Source organism: Astatotilapia calliptera, chromosome 12 (assembly GCF_900246225.1).
Source record: "Astatotilapia calliptera chromosome 12, fAstCal1.2, whole genome shotgun sequence".
NCBI lineage: Eukaryota > Metazoa > Chordata > Actinopteri > Cichliformes > Cichlidae > Astatotilapia > Astatotilapia calliptera.
In genome coordinates this window covers 16,772,086-16,786,807 of record NC_039313.1, presented here as the reverse complement: position 1 = coordinate 16,786,807, position 14,722 = coordinate 16,772,086, and the positions used below count along the sequence as shown (strand labels likewise).

The following is a 14,722-nucleotide window of genomic DNA, read 5'->3' as shown; positions in this document are numbered from 1 at the left end:
CTGCGCTGGCTTTTTTTTTTCAATAAAAATAAAAGTTTTTTTGAATTCAAAGCGGTCTTCATTTATTCCTCGCACCAAGAAAACGTCAGGCACCTGACTTGTACTCTTTATTAAATAATTATATCTCTTTATTGAAAATAACCATAAATAGAAGAAACAGTTGTATTTTTTTTTCCTAAAGCACATCTCAGACTATTTACATCTGACACTCTATGAACTCCGTGGCTCTGCTGACTGTCCTGAGTAAATAAGGCACTTACATGCGTCTCAGTGTTAGAGCAACCATTTCTAAACATTATGAAATCACAAAACCGGGCTAAAGAGCATCCTTATCAAACTATTACATGGGGATACATTTACATACATTAAAGCACTCAGATCATATGTCTATTTAAATAAGTAGTTCACACAACAGGTCAGTTACTTGCTACTAATTTTCACTTTCTCATTTCCACTGTAATGTATCATTTACAGCAAATACTAAAAAACTACAAGGGAAACTAAAGCATCTAAACACAATTTCATGTTAGTATGTCTGGTACAGGATGTTTGTATTCTCTCTTTTTTGGATCTCCCTTGTTAGAAATGAAACAATTTCAAATTGCTTCTTTTTTGGTTTAAGCTTGATTGATAATTAGATTCTTTTCTATTTCGGCTTTCCTCAGGTCTTCTCTTGTATGCATTTGCTCCTGTGCTGTATGCAACCTTTCTACACCAGGTTGAACTCCTTGAGGTTGTGCCTGAGGATGGTGTCTTTGACGGCCACGAAGACAAAGCGGATGTTTTCTGTGTCTGTGGCGCAGGTGAAGTGAGAATACAACGTCTTGTCCTTCTCCGGGTTTTGTTCTTGGTACATTTTTAGGATGAATTCTTGAGCTGCTACTTGATCCTGCTGAGGTCCTGCAATTCAGGGTTGATATTATTTAAATATGTCAGTAAATTCAACATACGCTCACCAGACACTTGATTGGGTAGACTTGTTCAACTGCTTGTTAATGCAAATATCTAATCTGCCAATTACATGACAGGAACTCAATGCATTTTACGACCTGCTGAAGTTCAAACTGAGCATCAGAATGGGGAAGAAAAGTGATTTAAGTGACTTTAAATGTTGGTACCAAACAGGCTGGTCTGAGTATTTCAAATTTACTGAGACACAACCATCTGTAGTGTTTACAGTGAATAGTCTGAAAGTGAAAAGATGATCTGTGAGTAGCAGTCCTCACAGAGGTCAGAGGAGAATGGCCAGACGCGATGATATAGTAACTAATGGTAATTAACTACTGATTTCAACCAAGGTATGCAGAAGAGCATCTTCTGAAGCAGATGGTCTACAGCAGCAGAAGACCACACATGGTTTCACCTCTTGTCAGCCAAAAACACCAAACCAAAACTGAAATTCTAAGTCTTGATACTTAAAGATTAAAAATGTGTTTAAAAAAAAAAAACAATCAGTTATTTTATTTTGAACAAATTATGGGTTTTTAATGCAGAACAAATTTGGTGACTTTTTTTGTGGGCTTGTATCAAGGAGGGAGGGGCGGAGCTTAGACTAATGATTGCCAATGTGGACCAAAATTCCTGCTGAATGTTTTCAGCTCCTTTTTAAATCTCAGCCATGAAGAATTAAACCAATTCTGATGGTAAAGGAGGTTCAACCTGGTACCAGCACAGTGTACCTAATATAGTGTCAGTTGAGTATTTTTAGTCTATTTCAACACTTCCATAAAAATGAGTACCGTGCAGCGATTGTATGATGAAGGACTTAATTAGATCAGCTAAGTAATTACAAATCTTGTGGTGGAATAAGAGCTGAAATCAAGATGAGCATTCACTCAGTCTAACCTGTGAATTCAGGGAAGTAGGTGGATAAGTGAGAGTACAAGATCTTCTCCTTGAGGATGTCGGTCTTGTTGAGGAAAAGTATGACAGATGAGCGCTGGAACCAGGGGTAGGTGATGATGGTCTTGAACAGGGCCTTGCTCTCCTCCATGCGGTTCTGAGATGTTTAAAGGGATCAAACACATGTAAAACTCCAGGAGGATGTAAACTGAAATCATCATTTGCTGTGTCGTTAAATTCTCACCTCATTGTCGCACTCAGCCAGGACCTGATCGTATTCGCTGAGTGCCACCAAGAAAATGATGGAGGTGACGTTCTCAAAGCAGTGGATCCACTTTCTCCGCTCTGATCTTTGACCACCCACATCAACCATCCTGTCATAAAAGCAGCCAAGAAAAGTCACGCCACCTTCGAGGTCGGTGCCATGCCTGTGGCCAGTTCCAGTGCTGCTGCTATTATTTTGGTTCATAGAGTATTTCAAAGTAGAATGGGAGGCAGAGCCTTCAGCTTTCAGGCCCCTCTTCTGTGGAACCAGCTCCCAGTTTGGATTTGGGATACAGACAGCCTCTCTACTTTTAAGATTAGATTTAAAACTTTGCGTTTTGATAAAGCATATAGTTAGGGCTGGATCAGGTGATCTGTTAGTTATGCTACAATAGGTCTAGGCTGCATTGGCTTCCCATGAAGCACTGAGTGTTTCTTCTTCACTTACCTTTTACACATGTAAGGTGTCTACCTTAAGATATAAAGCACCTTGAGGCGACTGCTGTTGTCATTTGATGCTATATAAATTCAACTGAACTGAATTGAACTGAAACTCAGAAGATGTCAATATGCACCTCACCTGAAAATGACATTCTCCATGTCAAAGGGGTATTCAATGATACCAGTGGTTGGGACTCGGACTCTGAGGATGTCCTGAAGGTCAGGTATGTATGAGGGCTGTGAAATCCGATCCAGATCTGTGAGATAGCTAAAAAGAAAAATATGCAGGGAGAAAAAAAAACACTAAGAAAGGAAAAATACAGAAAACACGTAGAAAACTTAAAATGTAAACCAAATGCATGTAGCTACATGAGAGTTCACTCACTGGTGGGACTCTCAAGGGAGATGAAGACTTTGCTCCAATGCAAGAGAACAAATACTTTTTGTTTTAGCTTCGATCAAATTTGCATTTCCCAAAATAGTAAAAACAGCAAGCCGAAAAGAAGCTCTTCTCTTTTTATTGCCATCGTTCGTGGCAGTGACAGAGACTATATTCAGCAAGATTTTTGTTCTTCTATCAGCAGGCACTCATCTATGTGGTCAGAAGGGACTCCTCCTTCTGCATGAATATTATACTCATTTAATAATCCTGTCAATATAATTTGATCTGCGCACACTGTTAAAGATCATAAATGCCTAATTCTCACTATTTGGTGGAGTCGGACAGCTGGTACTCCCTGCGCCGATCATAGCACTCCTGTATTCCAGGATCATCCCACAGACTCTTGACAGCCATGGCGAGGTTGCTATCTAAGTCCTCCACCTTATCCACCTCCACCTCCAGGACTGCGCTGGCATGGCTCTATGGACACACCGAGAAGACAAAAAGACAGTGAGGTAACAATGAGGTAACCATCCATCAAGTCTTTATTGTAAAGGACTGGAACAGAGTCAGTCTGCCTGTACCTGGTTCTGGGGATCAGTGAAAGATATACCAAGAGCCTCCATAGCTCGGACCATTGTCTGCATGGACGTGTAGATGTTCTGGTACACCAGCTTGGCATAGCTCCTTTTGTCCTCGTCTGTATATCCTCCTCCATGGATAATCCTCATTTGTTTGATAAAGGTGCTCTTTCCACTCTCTCCAGTGCCTGTGAGACACATTGAGGATTAAACTCAATAATAGATTTATTTGGTCTACAATTTTTTGCCTCGTTGCAAATTAACATTCTGCAAATCAAACCAAAGTAAACATCTGCTGGCTGCGTGAGCAGACGGGAATGCAGTTTTATGTCTAAGGTCTGTTTTTAAAAATCTGCATTCACGTGACAGCCTGTTTCTCAGCAGTGCTCATCGGTGCAGGATTTGACCATTTTAATTGTCATGTTTCTGAATTTTAAAGAAATCATGCTGATGAGTCAGTTACGACTGCTTTCATTGTCTTGATTTTGATGCCAGACAACAGGTTCTCATAGTACCTAGAAGTATTTAAGTATCAAAACCACCAGTAATAACATTAGTCTAACTACAGCTATAAAGAGGAAGAAAACAAATGTTAAGTATAAGAAAATTAGAGTACTTATTGTACAAGCAGATTATATCATTATAGTATAAATACTGAAATGTGTAAGCATCACTTATGTGCAGGTTGATATGGAGCTCATATGTGTGCTGCTGAGAGCTACATAATGTTTTATTAAACGTATTGACATGCACACACTTACTAGATAAATTCAATTGCCCTATAGTATAATACTTTGAGTGGTGGAGGGATGTTTTATTTTGTCATGCCTCTATAATTATTTGCCTTTGTTCCCTGCCTGAGCAAATCAACCCCAGAAGCCCTGCAAACGGTCCAGAATTTGGCTGTGAGGCTGCTCAACAGGTCCTTAAAAGGTCCCATGTGACACCAGTGATGGGCAACAAGCAACAAGGTGATATATACCAGTGTTTAAATTGTGTTGATAGGCCACGTAAAACCAGAGTCATGATAAACAATATATACGCGGTGTTTTTCCCTGAATAGTTTCTCCAAGTTTACTGTCTAAACTTAACATAAGCACTCTCTGCTTATGAGCAAAAAAAGTTTAGGAAGAGGGGGAAGTTTTAGGAGTGACGGCGAGAAAGACAGACAACAGAAAAAGAGAGAGAGCGAGTTTGTAGATGTGAGAGATTTGTGACGTTTAGCGTGTTTGGAGTGTGTAGTTAATGTGTTGTCCTGTGTAGTTAGTGTGTGGTGTTGTGGATAGTTTTGTGTTGTGTGTCAAAACAATGAGGCGACTGCCGTCTCAAGGTGTAAAAAAACAAAACAAAACAAAAAAAACAGGAGGAGTGATACACCTGCTGCTGTCAGACCTGCAGGTGTCAGGCAGTGATGTTCTCCTTTATAGTGGACAGAAATATTTGGAGTGGCACAAATAATTTGTGTGGCATCTTATTGAATGCAGAACAGCTGATTGTTATGTAAATAGTTTGAAATGATTATTGTAAAAAAGGGGTAAAAGGTAAATGGATGCAAATAACTTTGTTCTTTGCGCACTGACAGAGGCGAGGCTGTGTCCGGCAGCCTCGCCTCTGTCAGTGCGCCCCAGGGTGGCTGTGGCTACAATGTAGCTTGCCATCAACAGTGTGTGAATGTGTGTGTGAATGGGTGGATGACTGGATGTGTAACGCACTTTGGGGTCCTTAGGGACTAAGTAAAGTGCTATACAAATACAGACCATTTACCATTTGTTACAGTAAAAAATATAACTTTCTACTCTGATTTTATGTTTATTTTTTTTTGTCTGATTTTAGATAAATTGTGTTAATACAGTATGTCAAAATGAAAACATAACTGTAAATTCAGACACAGGAGGTTGTGCTGAAAAGAATGATACTAAACAAGGCAAATAAACTGTTTTTAAAGGTGAAATGTAGAGGAAACATCAGAAGTAGTCAAACATGGCCAATTAAACTTTTTTTTTAAAGTAACGCAATAGTTGCTTTTCAAGTAATTAATTACTTTTAGAATCTTGTAACTCAGTTACTAACTCAATTACTTTTTTGAAGAACTAACTAGTAACTATAATTAATTACTTTTTCAAAGTAACTTGCCCAACACTGTGAAACACCCATTCTGTCTTCTTTAGGCTCACTTCCAAGATTTTAGTGATCACTTTGGGTCTGAACCATTTAACAGAGAGGCTGTGCCTCAAGAGCTAGAGCAGGTCATTTACCTGTTGTAAGGCTGGTGGTTTGATCCGCGGCTGCTCCGCTCTGCATGCCAAACTATCCTGGAGAAAGATACTGAACCTTGAGTTGTTGTGTGTGGTCAGTGCTAGCTAGATGTTTGACCTTTAATTGTGCTAATTAAATTGGAAATGGACTGGTTTATTTCCAGTTTACTATGGTCAGTTGCCTCCATGTATTAGTAAATTACTACATTCATATGCAAATACGAGATCTTTGAGGTCAGCTGATCAGAGCTTGCTGGTGGTATCTGGTCCAGGTTAAAGATAAAAGACGAGCCTAATTTTCTACTCTTCATTTATCCCAAGAGAAGATATTATGGCCACTGCAAGCAAGCAAATTTAGCTCTCTGCTGCAAAGACACAAACAAAAAAAGTCATGGGAGTCTCTATCCCTCCTTACAGTGACAATTTTAAACTTGAAGTTGTCTACGATACAGTAAAATGTACCCCTGCCCAGTGTCATGCATCCATGCCCCTTCTGCAAGAGCATGGAGTTTATATATACTTTAAAATATTACTGAGCTGCATCCTGGTGAGTTATTACTGCAACTCAATATTTATGATATTTACATTAAAAAAGACCCAAATTTGAATTATTACGTGTGATGTTGCACAGGTGTTGCATACTGTATGCCAGCTGGCAGCTGCCTGGCAGCTACATTAAAGACCCATCTGTCTTTTTATGAACAACTTTTTACTAAGAGATAAGTTAAAAGAAATAAAAACAAGTTCTGTGACAACTCTCAATACCCAGCTTGTCCACGCAGGGACGCAAGCTGAACGATTTGAATGTATATTTGACTGCCAAAGGGACACTCGCCAATATCCGAGAACAGGAAGTTTAAATATCACAAATTGCCCGAAATAAAATTCAACATATCATTCATAGCTTTAGTTTCACCTGGTTGAATAAAATATTTTAGTCAACCTTGCTTAATTTGCTTCTGAAAAATGACCTTCCTTTGGTCAGATGGAAAAATAAATAAAACAAAAGCCCTCCTAACTTCCAATAATTAATTCAACAAGAACGGTGCACTTTTTCACCCTGAAACCTTTCCTGAGTGACAGGATCAGATGCACGCTTAATAACTCAGAGACTCGGTGTGTATTTGGACTCAAGCTCTCCATCTAAAAGGTCTTTCGATTAACTTATATTTCACTAAAACATACTTTACTTGTTCTTATTAAAAGGTATGCAAACCACACACACACACAGTCCCTTTCTGCCATGTTACTCTTCAGCTCTTACAGCAAAAGCTCGTAATATTCTCACTGAGATCACATGATGCACAGCCGATTTCGTTAACAAATGTGTTTGTTAACAGACCTGAATATTGGAGGTTGCTGTGTTTGTGTATGTGTGGATTTATGCAGGGATGGGTGGGGAGTTTCACCTTGTGGGCATTTGTTGTGTGCGTGTGTGTGTCAGCTCCTTGGTTCCCAGCTGTTTTGCATGTCATCATCTTTACATCTTAACAAACAAATCTTAGACAAATTGTGTGCATTTGCATGCACCTTGTTTACAAGTCAAGTTTCTCGGAGATGAGATCATTTTGGAGAAGAAGGAGAGGCAGGTGCTCAGATTGGAGGCAAATCAGGCTGGACCTCAAGGAGGGAGGTTAACGAGCTCAGACTGCATGTATTCATGTCACATTATTCAGTTAATCTTTGCCCTTGATCTGTGACAAATCTTTGCCATCATCGTCTCTAGAATGAACTTTTGATAGTTCTCTATTTGTCAATATCATTCTTGATTAACTTGCCAATCAGTCAAATTTCTTTTACCATTTGAATTTGTTTTAGTGAAATGGTGCTGATTTCAAAGAGGATTAAATTAAAGGATAGTCAAGCTATAAAAACTGACGAATCACTTCACTGTCCCTGCAGAATGTTCTTCCTCAGACGCCACCGGTAGAAGCTACAGTAGATATAAACTGTGACAACTGACCCCATGAATGATTTTCAATTCAAATAGTCTGTCAGATACAAAAAGGTTTGAAACACCAATCACAAAAAATGTCATTGACGTTGCAGTCTGGGATGTCCAAGATATCTTATAGTACGTGCCAGTTTAGCTCAGTGCGTTGAGCAGGCAACCATAAGGCTGAGAATGGCCGGCCAAGGTTCAAGTCTGACCCATGGCCCTTTAGCCATTTGTCTTCCCCTCTCTTTCTCTCCCTCCCCCCACTTTCCTGTCATTTCTTCACTGTATCTGTCAATAAAGCTGAAAAGACGTCTTGAGCTGGACTCTTGACTTATCTTGATTCCTGGACACGTGCGTGTGTGCGTGGTGCAGAGTCAGGTTTTACAATTTCCTTGTGACCGATTAATGCCGGCTACAGAAGTCTCCACAGACCGGCGGCCAACATGAAATAGCTACACACATATAACAGATTTGACCACAAGCCCAAACACAGCTTCATATCTGCACACTTCCTCGATCGGGGAACGCTGTAACACGAGGTGATGGTGCCCGTGTGAATGAATGTGGTGTTAGTGTCATGAGATAACGGCTACTACCACCTGTCAAACTCTGCCCTGTCCCTTTTTTTCACAACTGAAATGTACCTGCCAGGCAGCGACTGTGCAGAGGCACAAAACAAAAAACATGAGAAGTCACTAATCTGCAAAATTTGACTTTTAAAAACAACAACAAAAAAAGAGATCCAGCAGATCTACTGCTACATTCAAACATCTTCCAGTTAAAAGTAACAGAAAAAAACAACACTTCTTCCAAAAAGAAGAACCAAACAGTATTTCAGTGTCTATATATGTAAATGTATGTATAGATATTTGAGGGTATATATCGATATATCGAGGGCATATATCCATATTTGTAAGTGTGCGCATGTGCATTTATACATGTTTATATGCATATATAGTATAAATATTATAATATAATCTCTTGCACTCTCAGTAGACCTGACTCTGACCATCCTAATGAAATCCACTGAGAGCTGAGTCACTCTGACCAGGTAACAAAAGGTTACTTTCTAGATCATGGCTGTCATACTCCTTTTACACTGTGGCCCACACAGAGCCCTGTTTGATCTTAGTGGGCTGGAGCAGTAGATTTATTACCTGGAAAAGAAAACCCTCCAAATCATTCCTTCTTCTGTCTGTGTAAAGACATTTAAGAATACATTAAGTACCTCAGAAAGCAACAGAAACACTCCAATGTGACTCTTTGTTCTCCCACTTTAAGAAAGGAGAATGATGATGAAATGCTTAAAAATGACAGAAAGAAGCAGTTTATTTCCCAGACTTTATCCTGCAGACTGACTTTGGTGCAGCATGACCGGGCAGTTGGTGTCTTTGTCGCTAAAAAAGCTTTAAAAAAATACACTTTGAATGATAACATTTATGTCCTTCTTTTTTGCATTTACCACATTATCCAAAGTTATTTAGGGAGCCGAGTTGGGCTCTTTGACGGCCAGGTTCTGGGCCCTGGGCCTTATGTTTGACACTCCTTCAGCCTGAACAGAGACTCCAGGGTCATCCTTTTTTCTGGAAAGTTGTTTCACTCCACTTTTTGACTTCTCTCAACTACCTTTGTGATGTGTTAAACAAAACTGCTGCAGTCCAGCTGTCTGTAACAGCCTTCAGTGAGCTGAGAAAATGGTTTTCTTTTAAAGCAAATGAATGTTGGCTTGCAGGCAGAAACATAACGCTGTGTTTTGAGTGAAATGATCTGCTAAAAGAACAGTTGGTAAAAACCAATAGCTCGTGCTCCGTGATGCATTTGCATGACGTTTGCATGAAATGCGCCCGCAGCAGCTAGTTATGGCTTTCAAACACACCACTGACCGAGGCGTGGATGGCGACTGCGTTCCTGAAGTGCTCCCACACTGCTGCAGTAAAATGCGCCTGATACATGTTCAGCAAGTTTCCTCTGGATCGGGAAGCCGCTTCCATAAACTTATATAACCCTAGAACAGGGCAACCCCCCTATATTCAGGAAGAGTGTGTGTGTGTGTGGGGTGAGGTTAAGGCTCTATTACCACGCCTTAACGCTTTCCACAGGTCATCACGAACAGGACTGTGTAAAAGTGTTGTAAAGGAAAGAAACGGATATCATTTTGAACGATCCGTTTTCTCCCTGTCTGTCTGTCTGTCTGTCTGTGTGTGTGTCCATTTTCGGCATTTCTGTGGCCAGGTGGAAACTTAGCAACCCCAGCAGACAAAAAGTACTCAAGGATTCAAACCCCCGACCACGCGTAAAATCAATGGCAGCGCCATGGCGCGCGGCTGCGCATACCCTGGATGTTCTCGGAAAGCCAGTGCGCCTCAACTGTGAAACGCTGCTCATGACTTGAATCCTCTCATGTAGACACACGTGTCAATGACAAAATGTAGCGTGCTGGATATAATACCCACTCCTTTCCCTTCTAAAGTGTGCATTCTTCTTACATATGACTAAATGAATACTAGTCGACAGGCGTCAGAGCTCTGTCCCACCTGCCATGATACCCGTGGCCAGGTATGGCCAGGAAGCGGTGAAATGGCAATTGCCGAGCCGTCTCCAAAATCCCCCACAACTGAAAATGAAAACGCCTGGATCCTTCCGCTAGAGGAACAACTTTAAGAGCAAATGTTTTAAAGCTTTTCGTTTGCCCGGAAAAGAACATCTATGACTACAATCAAGATCAAACCTTTGAATGATTTACAGCATGGTATTTGAGAGCATGAGGAGAATGAGGAGGACTCCGTGAAGTCAGTTACCCTCCGAGCTGGTGTTCAGGTTAGTGATGCTCACCTAAAAGCAGCAACTTGAGCTCCCTGCGAGAGTCCTTCTTGTCCCTCCGCAGCTGCTTCTCAATCTCCTCGTTGATCCTCTGGTTCTCTCTGTCCTCCGCTGAAACACAGCATCCAGCCATCGCTGAAAGTCACCAGGTTGCTCTCCAACGACCACTCGGCTGTAAAAATGTCGCAGGCTTTGATTAAAGACAGAAAAAAAAAGAAAAAGGAAACTCAGACGTGTTAAAAAAAAAATGCTCCTTTGCCCCCTCTTGCACTTCACAACTTCAGACGCAAAAAGGCACAGAGCATCTTCAAAACTGCGCCTTTGACTTCCACAGAAACAGAAAAGTTTGCTGCTAAAATATAAAGTGCTAGATTTCAGGGGTAAGTCCAAAGCTCTCTCTCTCTGATTTTCTTAAGCATCGAAGTGTACAACAAGGTGCACCACGAGCTGTTCCTATTGGACAAAGTGCTGCAGTTATACTCTACCTGGACGACACTTCAGCTTTATCCTGACGAATCGGGAGGGCGTGGCACCGGCTACAAATAGAAAAGGATAAAATGGGAAGTTCGCTGCCACAACCTGTGGAAACGGTGAGCGAGGAGGAATTCACCTGTAGATGAGTTTTAATCGGACATGGAGTGCCATGGCTCATTCTTAGAAGTGCTCCACGGTGTGCTCGCTTTCCTTGGAAGTTTCTATAATATCACACTCGTAATTCATGAGATCCAGGGACAGGAAACGCATTTAGCAGTTCGGCAGCAGGGAGGAGGGAGGGCCCCTCTGGCTGGCCTTCACGCCCGCTAGAGGGCGGGAAGGCCAACAGTGAAGGAATGAGTGTTTTGCACCCGTTTTGTGATCTTGCAGCAGGGTTTTTGAGAATATAAGCGAGGTAATCACAGCATTTATCCACAGTATAAGCAGTCAGTGGTGGCAGTATATATGTCGAATGATCACAAGTAGCGAAAAGTTCACATATATAACGACTAATTAAAATATGAGGATTTTTTTTTTTTTACTTTAAGATCTCTGGAAAACTTTTTCCAGTTCACAAAGAAAGAAGTACTAAGACTGTGGATATGAAGTTAAATAAGTGTGTTCTACCCTTCAAGTGGTGCTTTTAAAAGAAGCAAGTTTCTCCCCGAAACAGAGCCAGTAAACACTTCTCGCTCTTTGGGTCTCATTAATATTAATAATAATAATAATAATAATAATAATAATAGATTGTATTTATATAGCACTTTTCGGGACCCTCAAAGCACTTTACAATTCCACTATTCATTCACACTCACTCACTCACTCACTCACTCACACACACACACACACACACACACACACGTGGAGCCACGATGGCCCCAGATTATAATTAATAATCATAAAACAGCATTCTCTGAAAACATTACCCTGAACTTAACCAACCCTTTTCTTTTTCTCAGAAAAAGTTGAAAACTAAACAACTAAAGTTGTAAATTAGTGTTAGATAAAAAAAAAAAAAATCACAAGCAGTCTTCAGGCAGTTTACTCTCCATTTATCATCAAAGCTGAGCATGTAGTGGGAACAGTTTAGAACAAAGTTTTCGCTCCCATTTAAAATGAAGATTGTGAATTAAGACCACATCTGATTTTTTTCTCCCCGTCTATCTTTTTTAACCATCTGACAGAGAAAAAGACCTCATATTTCATCCTTTCAGTGGTGAGGCTTACAGTATCTTCGGTCCATTAAACTGGCCTTTGTAGGGTTTAGTTCTACTTTACAAGATTCACTTAAACTACGCTCTTGGTGCTTGCAGAAGTTTGTAATACAAACTGTATTTAAAATTCAAAACCACTCGGGTGACCTGATCAAACGTATTCAAAAACATCGAAATGAAACTACAGTGTAGAGGTGATCACAGGAAAAAGGTTTTTAAAAATCACAGTCGACAAGAGTTGAAAAGAAATATGTTGCTTCATTCAGAAACAAGTTGAAGGAGTGCGAATTTATGAATACAGGAAACAATTTTACACAATTATGATTGGAGATCATCATAACACTATTTCAAAAATGGTCATCAAACTTCATATATTAAAGGATTTGGATGCAAATAAACCCAAAAGAAAAAAAACAGAGCTGAAAGCAATAAAAATGATGTGTCTGACACTTCAGTAAAAGAAGAGTTTATGGGTTGCTTTCCCCCACTCTCACTCCCACCTCCCACCATGTAGTTCTCAGTGTACTGTACACAACACTGGACTGCTCTTGAACATACTGCATGAACTCTGAACAGCAGCGGAGGTGGCCGACAATGTGTGTCACCATGTCAACGTCAGCTGGAGTCTTGGCTCTCTTAAAGGGGAAAATCCAGGCTCAGCATAGCTCACGTGTGCTCACTCCAAACAATGACAGGAGCGCCAACCCTCGCAAAGCTTGGAAACAAGTCCTGCGTGGCTCACATTTATGACAAAGCCCATAATGTGCATTTCTGCAAGTTGAGATATATTTCTTATTCACTGTCTGACAAAATCTAAACGTTAACGTGAGATCTCGGATCAGCTGAAATCTCAGCTGATCCGAGATCCTTTTTTAAGGCTCGCATAAGCGTGCAGTTGCTGTTCTGTATGCTGAAAGCAAAATGTGGTTTATTTTTATTTATTTTAGTTTATTTTTGAAGCAAGGATTGTCCCTTTAAGTAGCAGGGTTTGTGTGAACAGCCACCTTTTGACAGCAGGGAAACAAAATCAGATATCACTGCAAATCTATAATTGAAGATCATTAGCACTGATGAAGCTGAAATCTTAGTTCAGCTTCAAAACATTCATCCCTGGCAACATCTGACACAAACTGGCCCCAAATATCAGTCCTGTTAGGCCTGGCTGTTGATAAGTGGTTACTGTAAGATCTTCACTGAATTCAAGTACACCGAGGACTGGACTGAAAATTAACTTGTCACCTGCCAAACTCAACCATCCATGTGTGAATTTCACCAGCCAGCTGAAATACCTGAAAACAACAGGACCTCCAAACGAGGGCTGGTAACCTGCCAGAGTGGCTGGCAGACGCCAAAACACAGCCAAATGTGGAAAAAAAACACAACACCCAGCAGGTGGCCGCCGGTGGGTTGAGTCCAGATTGTGACACCTTTTCAAGCACATTCTACACATCCTGATGCGTAGGAGCAAATGCTGCTTTAATCTGGCAGCTCAGTGCCTTAAGACGCACCCTGCTGTGGGTTTTAAGACAAGAATCTGATGTGACAACATCATGAAATCAACAGAAAGCGTGTTCTGATTACAACTCAGTCACAATGTGCTTAAAATATCATGTATTTATGTGACATTAGCTACATGAGAGCTACACTTCAAAGCTGTTTCTTTTCAGCACAGAGTGACGGTGGAAAAGACCACCGAGCCAAAAAAAACCCCACCCCGAACAATCCTCCAGCTGCACAACAGGACAATATCGGCTGCACTAGCTTTACTTCTCGAAAAAACACAGGTGCCTCACATGGGACGTCAGAGGCACAGCTTATTCAGTAAGGCAATATGTACACATGAACTGTATTTTTCTCTTATGCTGTCGTTTCATAAATAAAGTCTAAAATAATACTGTACATTCTGGTGAAACTGTGGCAATCAAAGGTGGAAATGAAGTAAAAAAAAATTAATAATAATACAAGTAAAAATGAAACAAAGCACCTTGCTAATCAGGCCAACTGGTTAAGTCATTTCTTGCACTTTTGTGTACACGGACTTAGTACTGAGTTTTTAACAGTATCTGGGAGAATAGGGGAAAAACAACAACAACAACAACATGTTGGCATTCCCATTAACATAAACAAAAAGATAATTACAACTTCGTAACAGTTTTTTTTTTCTTATCAAAAAAAATCAGACACAAAGCGACAGATTGCCTGCCCGCACCTCCTGCTCCTGCACTACAAAACAGTTTGGCTACAAATGGAGGCAGGTTGGTTTTGGTGGTGGTGGAAGTGGAAGTGGGGATGAGAAGTGTGCAGGAAGTGCAAGGCTTGTTAATCAATACTGGTTGAAAAGCGGTGAAAAGAAACGAAACGTAAAAGACATGGGCGAGAGAAGACATCATTACACGTATGTGACGAGCGCTCTGTTCCTGAAGCCAGTTAAGAACTAAACTATTACAATTAGCCCTGTAGATTAGATTCAGTTTGCAGTTGGGGTTTTTTGTGTGTTTTTCCCATATAAA

General features: G+C 40.6%; 1 protein-coding gene across 3 annotated transcripts; it reads right to left on the bottom strand.

The window, feature by feature from the left end:
• Nucleotides 1–94: 94 nt before the first annotated feature.
• Nucleotides 95–11,721, bottom strand: LOC113033513 (guanine nucleotide-binding protein subunit alpha-14-like). 3 transcript variants are annotated; one of them, XM_026187383.1, is made up of 9 exons: nucleotides 11,135–11,721; nucleotides 11,010–11,060; nucleotides 10,537–10,714; nucleotides 3,514–3,698; nucleotides 3,255–3,409; nucleotides 2,687–2,815; nucleotides 2,087–2,216; nucleotides 1,846–1,999; nucleotides 95–900 (listed from the first exon to the last, which is right to left on the bottom strand). In XM_026187383.1, the coding sequence occupies exons 3-9, from the start codon at nucleotides 10,655–10,657 to the stop codon at nucleotides 710–712; spliced, it is 1,065 nt and encodes a 354-aa protein (XP_026043168.1). In that variant the 5' UTR covers nucleotides 10,658–10,714; nucleotides 11,010–11,060; nucleotides 11,135–11,721; the 3' UTR covers nucleotides 95–709. The 3 variants fall into 3 exon arrangements, with proteins under 3 accessions (XP_026043168.1, XP_026043170.1, XP_026043171.1); XM_026187385.1 differs by having other exon boundaries at nucleotides 10,537–10,696; nucleotides 11,010–11,721; XM_026187386.1 differs by lacking the exons at nucleotides 10,537–10,714; nucleotides 11,010–11,060; nucleotides 11,135–11,721 and adding an exon at nucleotides 5,766–7,925.
• Between the last annotated feature and the right edge of the window lie 3,001 nt (nucleotides 11,722–14,722).

Bases quoted from the DNA above. Each gene is read 5' to 3' on its own strand.
- LOC113033513 (XM_026187385.1), bottom strand. From the start codon at position 10,657: ATGGCTGGATGCTGTGTTTCAGCGGAGGACAGAGAGAACCAGAGGATC. The intron at 2,217-2,686 runs GTGAGGTGCATA...CTTTTATGACAG, and splicing joins ATGGAGAATGTCATTTTCAG to GATGGTTGATGTGGGTGGTC. The intron at 901-1,845 runs GTTAGACTGAGT...CCTGAATTGCAG, and splicing joins CTACTTCCCTGAATTCACAG to GACCTCAGCAGGATCAAGTA.